Source organism: Pholis gunnellus (assembly GCF_910591455.1).
Source record: "Pholis gunnellus genome assembly, chromosome: 14".
In the NCBI taxonomy this organism is placed as follows: Eukaryota; Metazoa; Chordata; class Actinopteri; order Perciformes; family Pholidae; genus Pholis; species Pholis gunnellus.
Window position 1 is genome coordinate 24,376,073 of NC_136541.1, and position 14,608 is coordinate 24,390,680.

General features: G+C 41.5%; 1 protein-coding gene across 1 annotated transcript in view; it reads left to right on the top strand.

The window, feature by feature from the left end:
- LOC306706262 (disks large-associated protein 1-like) overlaps positions 1 to 14,351 on the top strand; it is a gene marked incomplete at both ends in the record, with an annotated part of 50,050 nt that extends 35,699 nt beyond the window's left edge. The window contains 9 exons of the mRNA XM_079173262.1: positions 1,232 to 1,357; positions 1,524 to 1,682; positions 1,784 to 1,866; positions 5,377 to 5,422; positions 5,790 to 6,041; positions 7,821 to 7,953; positions 9,065 to 9,156; positions 9,489 to 9,641; positions 14,127 to 14,351. Coding sequence (XP_079029388.1) covers positions 1,232 to 1,357; positions 1,524 to 1,682; positions 1,784 to 1,866; positions 5,377 to 5,422; positions 5,790 to 6,041; positions 7,821 to 7,953; positions 9,065 to 9,156; positions 9,489 to 9,641; positions 14,127 to 14,351 — 1,269 coding nt within the window. The remainder of the gene's footprint in view (positions 1 to 1,231; positions 1,358 to 1,523; positions 1,683 to 1,783; positions 1,867 to 5,376; positions 5,423 to 5,789; positions 6,042 to 7,820; positions 7,954 to 9,064; positions 9,157 to 9,488; positions 9,642 to 14,126) is intronic.
- Positions 14,352 to 14,608: the final 257 nt, after the last annotated feature.

Here is a 14,608-nt window from a genome sequence, read left to right on the forward strand (position 1 = left end):
TCCCCTCTAGCGTTTTGAACGTATCAGGGATGGCGTGTCAGTTTTCCGCTCATTAAATGAATAGTGTCTTTTCAAAATAACTTCTAGGGTAGTTTAACTCAGCTTTTAGGTTTACTTACATAAAAAAAATACTAGGTTAGGTTTAAAAAAAAGATTGTGGTTTGGGTGAAAATAAGTCTGTTTGTTACATAACTGGTGTTGGTTAAGTAGAGAACTCAAGTAACAAAACTACAGGAAAATAAGGCGACGCTGACTTTGGTTTCACACGAGACACGAACAGTGGTCCCCTGGGGGAAAGTCTGTTTGTTTCACCCATCTTACCTCAAATGGAGGACTTGTCGCACTTTATACAATGTCAGTTGCTCTGACCATTTAATAATGGCACAGATGAGTTAGATGAAGGCCCGGTGAGTCACATACATACGCTACAGGGTGCCTCGGTGCGTTGGTGTCAGTATTTGACGAGTTGGGGTTGAGAACAGGTTGAAAATGATAAAACAGTACCTACAAATGTTCCACTCTGCAGGAAAGTAAAGCCAATATTCACACTGATCCTGCCAATCAGTGATTGCTGTAAAGCACCATCTTTTAGTCTGCTGCTTCCACGTTCAGTGGCTAAGGCTGAAACTTCAAGAAGGAATATGTGATAACAGGACAAGGTGGCTTTCAATGGTTCTTCCTAATGTAACAGAGGAATGCAGTCTTCTTTTGCCTGCTTATGAGGATCCAGCTTCTTTGCAGCCATCAGTAATCAAATCCACTGTGCATCACTCACTTGCTTAAAGAATTACCCAAAAATGAGCATTTATATATCAGTTACCCACCCCGTGTTACCTTGAATTCTTGAAGAAAACGTACTTTTCCTCCCATGCTTCCATTGGGAAGGAAGAATAAAAAAACAGAGAAAGAAAATGAAAAAATGAATTGAAGTAAATGGGGACCTTGATATAGCAAAACTATATCAGGTTTTAGCAAAGATGGATGTGTTTGGGAGATTGTGAGCACACCATTGGATTTTTTAAAACATCAATTATACTGCACAAGTTACGTAAGAGTTTTTATTTTCGTTGTATTCATTATTTGTACTGGCCATAGTCTGAACAGAAGATGATTCAAACAGTCATGACTTTGTGCACCTCCAGCTTTTTGTCATAACATTTGATGTGATATTTAATGGTCATATTAACCCTTGTCTTGAAAGCAATGTTCCATGTTTTCTAAAACCAACCAGGATGCATACATGGAAGAGGAGGGACCCAGAGGTGACATGACCATCCAATCAGGGCTCAGTAACTCAACAGAAAGCATCGACAGCATGAAGGCCCTGACTGCCGCCATAGAAGCTGCTAATGCACAGGTTAGTGCTTTGTACTGATACAAATCAACATTTGTTTTGTGCAGTTAACAGATTGTAACTTTGAAAAGGCTACCAAAAGGTTTTTGTATAAAAAAAACACTTTTCATTGCTTTTGTAAATAGTGTATTCACAATGCACTTTGTCTCTTCTTATTATTTCCATGTAGGTCCATGGACCAGCAAGTCAGCACGTCAGTAACAGCACCATGATAGTCAGCACCCCCACCCCCTCAATCCTGAGCAGGGGGCCAGTTGTTGAAGACCACCGGGACGTATACAGGAAAGAAGCACTCAGGAAGGGCAAATGTCTCTCCATAGGTATCCAGGTATGTGTGAGACAGCAGTGAAGGCGGAGAGACAAAATAAAGCAAATAATGTGCTTCATTGTTGGTGCTTATAATGGACTCATCCTGCCTGTCTCCTGTAGGTGGATGGACCGGAGGAGGTTCCAGATCCAGAGGACCCATCCAAGTTTACCTCTGTAGGGGTGCAAGTGGAGGATGACAGAGGGTAATCTTTTTTTGTTGACCTTTAAGTCAAAATGTACTTGACCATTTAACATCCACGAAACACATGCGCAAGACTGGACATTTGGTTTAAGAGCAAGTAAAAAAAATACATTTATCGATGAATATAGTCTGTCTGAAAAGAATAGTCAAGTGTCCATATAAACTCCGATAGCAACCCAGTGGTAGCAACCCAGTGGTAGCAACCCAGTGGTAGCAACCCAGTGGTAGTAACTTTTCGATCACAAGGTAGCCCTACACTGCGTTATGGTCTATTGTACCCTAAATGGGACCATCATTTTCTAAATGAGCATCATGCTGTATTGAAGAAGACTTGAAACTAGAGATTGGGACGATAAACTTGTGTTAATATAACTACACTCGAGTTTTCTCATACAAATGGGTAATTTTCTCATAGATTCTACAATCAAACTCCTTTTGGCAACCAGAGACCATTAGAAAGATTGTAGGTTGAAGGCCTCTAAATCCTGAAACATCTGCTTTTTTGTTGGCGGTTTTGTCCAGTGTTTCTATTGGCGATGATAACATAGGCTTACTCTGAGTAAAGACTGTTGTGGTAGCCACAGTACAAGCATATGTTCTTGCATATACTACAGATGTTTGCACTCGTGAGCTCCCCGTGTAAAAGATCACTGGCTTATATTTAAGCTTTTTTAGTTCGTCACAAGTTTTTGGTACGGCAACCTGATTAGATGATGTGTTCAGTTATTGACGTCATGCTACATGAGGTGTATTTTTCCTCAGTCTAGCTGATTCATATCCGTCTGTCGTTTCATTATGTCTCTCTCTCTGGTCACAAACAAACACCCACAGACTCATCTGCTAAGGTTATCCTCTGCGATAAACTCAAATAACTGTTGCTGAGGACCAGTTTCACCGACTTCTAAACTCAATGCAGTTTTCATCAGACTCCTGTCTATTCAGGTCTGTCACCAGGAGATGCCCCGATTTACATGTCCGTTTAGGGCAGGGGTCGGCAACCTTTACTATCCAAAGAGCCATTTTGCCCTATTTTCCACCAATTACAATTTGTCTGGAGCCGCAAAAGCTATTTGATACCACAGCGTATAAAGTTTTATATAGTTATATACAAAAACTATAGTTTTTTGTATTTATGAAATTATAGAACAAGAATAAAGACAATTCTTGACATTTTATTGCTAATTTCAGTGACAGTATCACCTCAAACTCCAAGATAAAAGGTGTTCCCTTTGAAAGATTGTCGACTGTGCAAAAAATAATCTAAAAATAACCGTTATTTATTTTATTTTTTGTCAAAGCCTGAGGCCATGTCCACATTACTCCGTTTCCATTTGAAAACGCATGTTTTGCTACATTTACACTGAGCGTCCACACTACGCCGGCGTTTTCGAGCACCGAAAACGGAGGAGTTTGAAACGCTCCCGAGGATAGATATGTTTGAAAAAACCCAGGGGTTGCTTCGTCGTGTGGACGGCGTAAACGCATACATTTGGAAACGATCACGTTTGTTTGTTTGTTTGTTTATTTATTTGCAGGGACGACATTAGAGCAGAGCAGACATAACAGGCTGCAGAACAAACCTACAGTACAAGCACATATACAGTATAACACTGAAGCACATAACATACACGTCAAAAAATGGAAAATAGCAACACTGAACAAGACAAATGCACATATAGGCGAAACAAGCAGGCAGGACAGAGAGCACATCAATGCTTGCATACCTGATTGGCAACAAGCCATTCCTTAAGGTGATGCTTGAATGTTTTGTACGTGTTCGCTACTTGATTGGTTCTTAGCAGTCACGGCGTATCCTTCCCTGATTTGTCACACCCCTATCACGTGATCCTTACCCGGAAATTCACAAATAACGGCAGCCTTCATTACCGGTCGACTACCAGGTTAATTCAACATGGACAACTGATTACAGGTGCTGCTGACCGTGTTGTCTTTACTAGCAGCTGTTGTTCAGTTAAAGTCTGCTTTATTACGGAGGAAGCAGCTGTTAATGGAGCGATTAGTGAGCGGCGTGTCCAGCGGAGGTATCAGACCTACAGAGCGGATGTCTGAAGTCACGGTTAGCGGCTTTGGGGAGGGTGATGGACACAAAACGGAGGACTTTACTGTTCTTATTAATGCTTATTTTGTTCTGCACAACTATTGTGAAGTCCGCAGATAAAATGTAAAGGAACAAAAGCAGTAAATGTATGTTCTCCAGTAGGACAGAGACTTCAGACACCAGCAGAGCTACGAGTGAGAACAGACAACAACGAAACCGAGAGGGAACGAGTGAGAGACGTGTGTTGACCACATTTATGGACCCATATTCTAGTAAACCTTGATGTGTAAGTGTTTATTTAAAGTACATTTCATGTGATAGAGAGAGAGATGAAGACCCGCAGCGCTGTAACTAAGTCTGAAAAATAAAACTTCAAAAACTTTCCACTAAATGTGTCTGTTTGAGTTTATAGAGGAAGATTTTAAAGAAGATCTTAAGTATCAAACACGATCTTTCATTATTAAAGACTACTTTATTACTCTGTCGTATTTTTTTTAACTAAGCAACCATTCTACTTCCTGTTTACACCGTCACCATCATGCCCAGTGTACGTGAATAGTCACGTGATATTCGTTTTCAGACGTTTTAATCTGGACGGAGTTCTGAAGACGATTCTGAAACGCCGTGTGGACGGAGATCGTTTTCGTTTTAAAACGATTAGTGTGGATGTAGACTCAGGGAGCCGCTACAGAGGGGCTGAAGAGCCGCGGGTTGCCGACCCCTGGTTTAGGGTCTGTGAATTTACCCTTCACTAAGTCCCGCCCTCAAAAGCAGACTGGCTAATCATAGAGGTGCAGTGGCTTTGACCAGGGTTCGACAACTATCCCGCTCTGCTCCATAGACTCTCACAGTGGTTTCAGATGTTCTTCATGTTCAGGCTGGTTTAGTGGATTTGGAGCTCGTCGTGGTTAAACGTGCGATAGTGATACTCGTTACCCGGAGAGGTTGGGAGGAGATTTATGTTTCTAAAACGTTATGTATCAACAATAAAAACCTGTGGAGCTAACATTACCAAATTATTAACTAGCGTTAGCATTTCTATGCTACGTTAGCTACTGAAGGTATTTTCTTTTCTTTAGCTTCTATCTTTATCTTTTTGACCTGTTTTCACTGCTGAATCAGTTTGACATCCTGGATTTATCCTTCAAACATATTGTCGACCGTTCTGTCTGCTTCTCTCTGACATTACTTTTCAGTTTTTTTTAAGAATTTGTTCATATTTCTTCAGGGAGTGCAGATAGTGACATTGTGGGCTCCATGGTAACTCTGGCAGTTTGATGGAGTAGCAGCAGGAGCGAGGCTTAGCGAAGGGTCAATTGGGACCTGTAACCAATTTTTGGGAAATGGAAGCCTTATTTCATCAACACCACTTGAATCATGAATTTGATCCCTCAAAGCAGACATGAAAAAAATCTTGGTGTTAAGTGTTTTCTGTCTCTCTCTTGTCTTCAGGTATCGTCGGTTCCAGCGTTCCAACAGTGTGACAGCAGCGGTACAGGTAAGCTTCCACTACTGCTGTTTTGTTATCGAGTTACCCCACTCAAATCATTACCTCCTCCACAGCACTTGTGTTTTTTGTGTCTGTCCACTGTCTGTTTATTAGTTACAAAAATGTCTATAGTTAGACAGAGTTAACAACTCTGTGGGTCCTCTCAGATCATTTAGTGTTCAAAGAGGAACTCAAGGACAGCTGGAAAAATAGACCAGGAGTTATTCAAACCTATCCAAAATGGTGCAGCACGACAATCAAGTTCTACCCGGGCCAATTAGACTGAATATAATTAGGAATTGAGTGGTCAGACAAAGACTTAACAGACTGTTACCACTCTAACAACTCATTGAGATTTATCCATTATTCCATTCAGGCAGATATGGACATGCCGGACCTGCTGGACACCCCTCTGGACTCCTCAGACACCGACATGGAAGTCCTGTCATCCGGTGCCCTCTCTCGACAATACTCCCGCGATGCTGCCACCTCTACCGTCAGCATCCAGGGCTCAGGGAACCACTACCACGCCTGTGCCTCCGATGACTATGATGATGTGGGCTTTGACCCGTCCATTCTCCCCCCTCCAGACCCATGGATAGACAGTGTAACGGATGACTCGCTGGATGTCAACTTCAACAGCTCTGCTATTCTGGAGGTATGTGGGTCTGTGTTCAGTGATAACCGAAAGAAAATGGCAAAACCATCAATATGTGGATCAATTACAAAAGAAGTGCCTGGGCATTTTCTTTACTAATTTAATATTTACTCATGATTACATGTTGGTATAAGGATAAGCAATTTTAATAATTTAACTAAGTCTATTCATGCATCCATCTCCATATCTCTCCACAGACATCTGGAATTTATCTTGATATGAGATGTAAATAGTTTTTGTTTCATTTCTTCTCTATACTCAGTTATTCACACCAGCTCTATCAACATATCCATATACCTCAACAGTTCGTATGATGTCTTACGAAAAGTTACTATTTTTCGTACGTTTTGTGACAAAAGCCAGCAAGGAGCTTCAATTTCGGCTTTTTACATACATGCCGTCTTTTCAAAACAAATTTCCGTCTTCACAGGAAACTAATGCTACTTGGTTAGGTTTATGAAAAGATTGTGAAATATGTTGTGAGGTTAAGGCAACAAACATACTTGGTTAGGTTTCGAAAAAGATCGTTGTTTGGGTTAAAATAGCCACGGAAGTGCCGTGGCTACATTTGAGTACATCAACATTGACTTCTCCTTTCACATGAGGAGCAAACATCAGTCTCCTTGCTGAAAGATCGGTGTTTGTTGGACCCATCAGCCTCATTCATGATAATGTGGATAACATACGAAATTATTTTGTGGGATACCTACAAATTGCAGTGCATTATTTTACATAGGTATAGCTTTAAGTGCTCCAAATGTTTCCATATTTTCAGTGATGTCATTCCTATGAAAAATTGTAGCTTGTTTTCATCACCAACATTGAATTTGATAATAAGAATATATAATTACTCCTTTAGATTTCATGATCACAGCAATAACAAAAAACATGAATGGAAGACATATCGATTCAGTGATTTGTATATCAATAGGTCTGTGTTCTGAAATGAACACATTACTGATATAATAGACATTTATAATTTGGAAATATAAATCAATATTTTTTTCTTGTATCGTAGACACTGAATCACAAGAAATCCCTAAGATACATAAAAATACTGTATATTATTATTGTTAAAGAGTTGAATCTTTTACCAACCTCCGTCCTGATCATAACTACCAAACAGTGGTGGGCCGTCAGGGCCAGCTAAGCCTTCTCTGCTGGCCTAAACAGACTCACAAATACACTACATGTATTATAATTATTTTTCCCATTAGCTTATTTTCTCATTGCACAGCTCCTGTCTTCCTCTGTTGCTCTGCTTCCAGCACAGCTTGTTTTAAGGAGAGCTTTTATACAATCAGCCCCTATGTCTCTATGTAAGTAGAGAGACCAGATGCCCGCTAGAGAGCCTTTGCAGTTTAAGTAAATGGGGACGATATTGTTGATTGTCATAGTCTTCAACCAATCAGATCTTTAGTTTGACATGTTGGACATATTCTTTGACGTGCCAAGTGGCACTGAGGTAGCCTGCTAAGTACGTCAGCATTAACGTGCGCCGTGATTGGTCAGTGGACGAGCGCTTGACTAATGTGTTGAAGACCTCTGGTGTACTTTCTATATTTGATTTGACAGTTGTTGACTACACAGAGACATTGTTACTACTACTAGGCTTCTTGAATATATATATATATACATATATATGGCACTAAATAGTGAAAGTTAGATATTGTAATGTTCCGGACCTTTGCACAAGGAGATTTTCTCAACCTGTAATTGAATACCCTGGTCTAAATGCTTGAATGGCAGGTGGTTCAGCGGTCAGTGTGTCACAGAGATGGACGCTGGTTTCTGAAGCTGCTGCAGGCCGAGACCGACCGCATGGAGGGCTGGTGTCGACAGATGGAGCTCGACCAGCGGGACAATGACCTGCCTGAAGATGGTATGTCTTAGTGTGTGTTGTTCGTCATATCTAGGGGTCCAAGGATGTACGTTGCTACGTAGGAGAGGTCTCATTTCATTTGCCCTAAAATCTGACAATAGTACTTTATTCTACGCTGGCAGAATTTTTTTTTTTAAATTGAAATGAATTATGAAAAAGTAAGCAGTAAGCATAGAGCAGTGGTTCCCAACCTTTTTACTTATGACCCCTTAATATGAAGAAATGTGTCGTTACAGAGTGCATGCATGCGTTTGAACACTTTAATCAAAATGTCTTTTTTGATTTCCGATCCCAATAATTCTTTTCGTAGAGACCACTGACACTGAACGAGTTTTGAATAAAATTATGAAGTCTTAAAATGACACCCCAAAATCCAAACTACTACTATATTTCATCTTACCTGAAGAGCTATTTATCAATCTAGATTGTTTTGGTTTAAGTTGCCGAGTGTTGGAGACGTCTGCCTTCTCTCCAGTTTCATGTAGGTACTATTTTCTTTCTACCAAACTACACCAGCCAACCGTATCGCGGTGCAGAAGGAAGTGTGCATCTACACATGGGCTCGTGCTCGTGACAACTCAAGATGCAAACAATGACGGAGTCCTTCTCAGCTGAGCTGTAATGAAAGCTAGCTCAGTGGTGCTACGTGAGCTAGTTTAGGTGCACGCTTCCTTCTGCGTGGTGATGCGGTTGGCGGGTGTGGTTCAGTAGAAAGAAAATAGTTCCTAAAACAAAACTTATCACAGCAAGGTCTGTGGATTATCTTGAGTTTTTCAAATACATTTTTTTGTCACTTTGAGCACCACAAGCCAATTGTCATTTAGTTCCATTATATGGGAGAGAAGACAGACATCTCTATTGCCGCTATAACACTCTGCAACTGACAGTAAAACTAGAAGAAGCTCCCAAGGTAAAAATGTCAAATCAACTTTTTATGTCACTTGCCTACCAATGGTGTTGTCAAAAACAAATAATTGCACCAAAGAAATGTTGAGTTCATCAGCACATTAAAAAGCTAAAACTCGTTTAGAACGGTCCGTTGTACATTTTCTGGAGAACAGATGGATGTACTGTAGGTTTGTCTCCTTCTAAACTCTGTCTTTGCTCGCAGTCCTCGGGAAGATGAGGAGTGCTGTAGGAAGTGCTCAGCTCCTGATGTCCCAGAAGTTCCAACAGTTCAGGGAGCTGTGTGAGGAGAATTTGGTGAGTCAAAGACACTCACATTGAGAACATGCAGCCAGTCATTTACATTGTTACACCTTTCACTTTTTGTGTGATAGACTTTTGCAAAAACTAAGATTTGATTTACATAACACATGTTGTTGGTTTCTGGAATTAATTTTGTTCTCCATGTTCTTGCTTTCTCCTCCACTTCTCCCTTTTCGGGACACATAATGGGGCACTTTGGGCTTCTCTATACATTAACTTGAAGATGACTTAATGTGTAAAACTGTTTTTATTCCTTTTTCTCTTCCTTGGCTTTTGTCTTTGATACTAATTCTGCCCCACCTTGTCCTCCTTCTCCACTGTCATAGAACCCCAACGCCCACCCTCGTCCCGTGGCCTCAGACCTGGCTGGTTTTTGGGATATGCTCCAGCTGTCGATCGAGAACATAAGCCTCAAGTTTGATGAGCTTCACCAGCTCAGAGCCAACAACTGGAGACCCCTGGATCCCCCTGAACGAAAGGTACACACACATACAAGCGTCCACTGTGCTGACTGATTGACCAGGGATAACACCTTCATCTGAATGGAGGATTTTGTGTGGTGCTAGTGCTTTTGCTGTTTGCCTGTTCAACATTAGTTTATAGAGCCCCTGTAACAACATATTTATTTTAAGGCCCCTATACACTTTGAGATTTGGTGTCTTCAGCCCCTTTCAGACATGCACCAGTTTATGTTAATCTGATTGCAATTGAAAGTTATATGGCAAATCTGAACATGTAAGTCAGTCGCTTTACAATCCAAATTTAACGTTGTGCCATTCAACAACCGGGTCTCGTAAAAACTACGTTCCCATACAAAACTGCATCGTCAAATATACTTTGAGCAATACGCATTTTCTCCTAAAGGAGGTCAAGGATGGATAGAACACAAAGCTGTCACCCAGGAGACCGCTGTTCGTGTCCTGTGTTGACTTATTTTTGTGTGCTCAAATGAAATGGTAAATGAACTGTACTTGCGCTTTTCTAGTCTTCCAACAACTCAAAGAGCTTTTACACTACATGTCATCATTCACACCCATTCATAGACTGATGGCACAGCCCACAATTTGCAATTTGGGATTAAGTGTCTTGCCCAAGGACACATCGTCACTGACTAGCGGAGCCAGGGATCAACCCGCCGATCTTCTGATTGAAGAACGACCCGCTCTGTCACTGAGCCACAGTCGCCTAAATTCTGGGACGTATGCACTTACTGTAAGCTAAACCGTGATGTTTTAAAAAACCTATCCAAGTAGTTTTGTTGCCCAAACCTCACCTTTTGTTGTGTTGGGTTTAAATTCACAACGTTAACCAAGTGTTTTAAAACTGCGACCATAAAATGATTCCCCTGAAACGTAATTGAGAATGCAGTTTGATTGTAAGGGAACGGAATTTTTAGGATACATGATTGCTTTCAGTGCTTGTGTGCTGTTAGACATCATAAAGCGAGCAGCAGAATCTACTTTCAGATGATGTTACATCAGGAAGATTATGTGAAAATGTATCAGTGGGTTCACTATGAGAAGAGGGGTGAGCTCGCCATGGTCATTAATTAAAGCTTCAACAGGAAAATCTACTTTAAAGTTATTCAGTGCCTGCTGGAGAACTGGAAACACACTTGATCCTCCTTATCATACCATTTTAATTCACCTCTCCTTTTTTCGCTTCTCTCTGTCTCTCACACCAGGTGCTAAATATCGCACCAGCATTTTGGCTCTTTCCGTAAATGTCCTCTAATGTCTGAATGAAGCCATTAGGGATATTAAGGTGAAAAACACCTCTGTCTGAATGATAAAAAGCCAGCACGTAGACGGACAGATGAAGCTGACAGTGTTACATATTACGAGTTTTAGATGAAAGTTAACAACCCTGAGACACCGTGGGGAAATCTTTAGTCGTCCGTAACTTTTGTCGTTCGCCTACTTCTGATTTAGAGCTTTTGAGATCAATAACAGCCTATGTCACAAGTTTCACAAATTTCAGACTGCTGCTGTAACTCCGTCTACAAACCACCCAATCAGAATACAGCTTGAGATGACAGAACACACACTGATTGGTGCCACCTTGTAATCACCCAAAGACATAAACTGTTGAGTTCATGTAGCTTGCTCTTTGTTGTATTTTGCAGAACCTGCGATGATGCGAGTTGATGACGTGTCTCTGCTTCCCTCCGTTTATTTATTTCATTTTCATTGTTAATGGTTAATGATTACCAGACATGTGTTGCATCTGACGCGCTATTATAGTGTGTCGTAGTGTCATAGTGTGTCGGGGCCTTTACATTTAGATATGTATAGATATGTATAAATTAGTGCTGGGCAACGATTAAAATTTTTAATTTAATTTTTAAATCAGGTTATTTTTAACAGCAGTATTCTCTTTACACAGTAGCAGTTATAACACAGTTATAATGATTCTGATAATAGATATTCAGCCGGTGTTCACAACTGTATCTTCATGTGTGTAATACAGTGATCAGATCGCCAGGTGTGCCGTGGGAAAATGTCCAAAAAAATATTATTTAGTTGTTGCAAATACTTTGCCATTGTTGAGCGTCTGAGCTGCAATATAGTGTCTGGCTAAGTAATAATACTCTTCCATGCCAGTGGGTGGCAGTATATATGACCAAATCAACAGCAATTCAACGTCGGACAGGTAAAGTAACCTTTTATGTGTTTGTTGTTCTCTTTTTAAATTCGTGGTTATTACAGATTATCGCGGGATCTTGCGATTTTTGCAGGTGCGCCCGCGAGCGCTCCGCTTCTGAAACACAGGTCTGTGGGGCAGGTCGCAGAGCAGGTCCTGGTGCAATCAAATATGTACCTTACCTATGTGTGTGTAAAGAAAGCTGATATGAAAAACAATTTATTATTATTATTTATTACATGGTGATTCTATTTGTCCCTCGACGTAGTCCTATTGTTAGTTTTGTCCCTCTCTGGGATGGAGTTTGACACCATGGCATAGATGCTGTATTATGCTAAAAGGTGTCATTTTGTAACGTTTTTGGTTGTTGGTGTGCCGCGGGATCTTTTTAATGTAGCGGTGTGCCGCGGCTCAGAGAAGGTTGAACAACACTGGTGTAATAAATGCAATTTGAAATATACACCTTGAAAACTGCAAACCTATCTAAGTCATGTTTTTTCAAACACATCTGTTCACCGCTCGCTGCCCGGTTCTTGTGTTAAAAATGTGCGCCTAATAATAAAAAAAAAAACTGCATTAACGCGCGATAATATAGTTATCGACGTTAATTAATGAATGCGTTAACGCGATAAAAAAATATATTAGTTAGCTTGCCCAGCACTAATATAAATATAAGCCCTCTCACAGTGCACTTTACAAGCTCCAGTTGTTTTATCTGCAAGACTCATCCTTTTCACCCTGAAGCTCTTTATTAGCTCATAATTAGATTGTAGACACACCTGAGCTTCCTGGCTGGGAAGCCTTCCATGTTTGTTTGACATGCAGGTGGTAATGCCCAGTGTTAAAGAGAAACTGGTATTTTCCAACCTGGAAGTTGGTCCAATATTGAGCGAGAGCTCTGCAGCCGTGAAACGGACTGCAATGTAAACCTTTGGTGCAATTCCGCTCGCTCGATCTACGTTGTTTTTGCAACAGAAATCAGCTAAATATTCAGCCATGACATTGAAGATATTTTAGATAACACTCAGCTACACTTTCTGTATTCCAACTCAACAAACTGACAACACTCATCCTCTCTCCAACTCTCACTCCACCGTTTCCACCGTAACAAGTAACATCTTGTTGTTATCAAACGCAAACGAAAGCCTTGCTGTTGATCTTGCAGTGCATGGTTGTCTGCCTTGGTCTCTGTGCTGATACAGATACTCTCTATATCTTTAAGTGTATCTGTAAATCTCTTCCAGCTGTCCTCTGCCTGCTCCGTTGCTCTCTTTCAACAGTGTCTGTTGTGGCTTTGCATCATTGGGAATACTGACTGCCGGCTTCCTCATTCGCTCTCATTGTTGTCTTTTTCTTTCTTTGTGCTTTTTTTTTTTGTCGACAGTGAAGGCGCTCGCAAACAGCCACGCATCTATCAGCATAACTGCAATGCCAACAACAGCACGGGGCCTTGACACCTCTGGGCCTCCGTAGCTCCATCATGTCTGTCCTTTCCATTCATCTGCCCATGCTTCCTCCTGCCCTTCCTCCCCTCTGCCGCCTGCAGCCACTTCACCGTGTGTGGCTTTTTTGTTGTGTGTGTGTTGGACAGGAGAGAGTGTGGCTAAGATTCTTGGATCAAATCAGAGACGTGCATAACACTAGAACACCAGCAAAACCTAGAACAGGGAATTAGGAGGCACATTAAACCAAATGTGTTAAAGCACCAGTAAAAAGGCTTCTGAGAAAATAAATTAGCAACTTTTTCGTGTCAGTAGAAAGACACAAGAAATAATGTGTTCTGCTTAGTAGAGAAATTGCTCCAGTGTTTTTATATGTACAGCTAATGAAAACATAAAATAGATGCAGGAAGAGACCTTTGCCACAGGATAATCTTGCAAACAATGCAGTATATTTATGTATTATTATACTAGAATACCTACCTAGCATGCATATGAAAGACTACACAAGGTCCACTAGGTACAAGTACAGCCGTCCCTATGCAGATAGCTTTACAGCAAAGTTTATATCGTAGCGGAAATAGAACAAATGTGAGAACCAATGCGAGCAGGGAATGAGTTAGGATTCCAGAGTAGCTGCACTGACACAGTGATGAGGATGAAAAAAGTGAACGGACAAAAATGATACGGAACATCTATTTCATCTAACCTCTTCTTTACTTAAACACGTAGAAGTGCAGAGGCTTACAAGCCACTAAAGCTGCATTAAAGATGGCAGTTACACTGTGCATCACAGGCACACATACACACACACATGTTTGTCTTTTTCCTGAAATGTTCTCCCCCACCCTCCCTCCCTCCCTACCGTCCTCTCCCCACCAGGAGAGGAGGCTCCCACCTCCGGTGCCAAAAAAGCCATCCAAGGGCCCCCACCACCACCCCCCTCTGGCCAGAGACCGCTCGCTGGAGAGCTCGGAGAAACAGCGGCAGGAGGCCAGGAGGCGCCTCATGGCCGCCAAGAGGGCGGCATCTGTGCGGCAAAACTCGGCCACGGAGAGCGCCGACAGCATCGAGATTTACATCCCCGAGGCACAGACGAGGCTATGAGGACACTACCGGGGGGGACACGCACAGGGTTGACATGCTGTACACGGGGGAACACCGTGCGCCACACGAACACAAAGATGTACGGTCGTCCATGCCAAGGTGTAGGGGTGTAACCAAATACCAATACGTTCAGTTTTTGGAGTGATTTTCTTCCAGGTCATAACCTTTTCATATTCATAGGGAGAGAGGATGCTCTTCCACGGAGTCCACCATGTTTCTACAGTAGCCCAGAACGGACAAACCAAACGCTGGCTGTA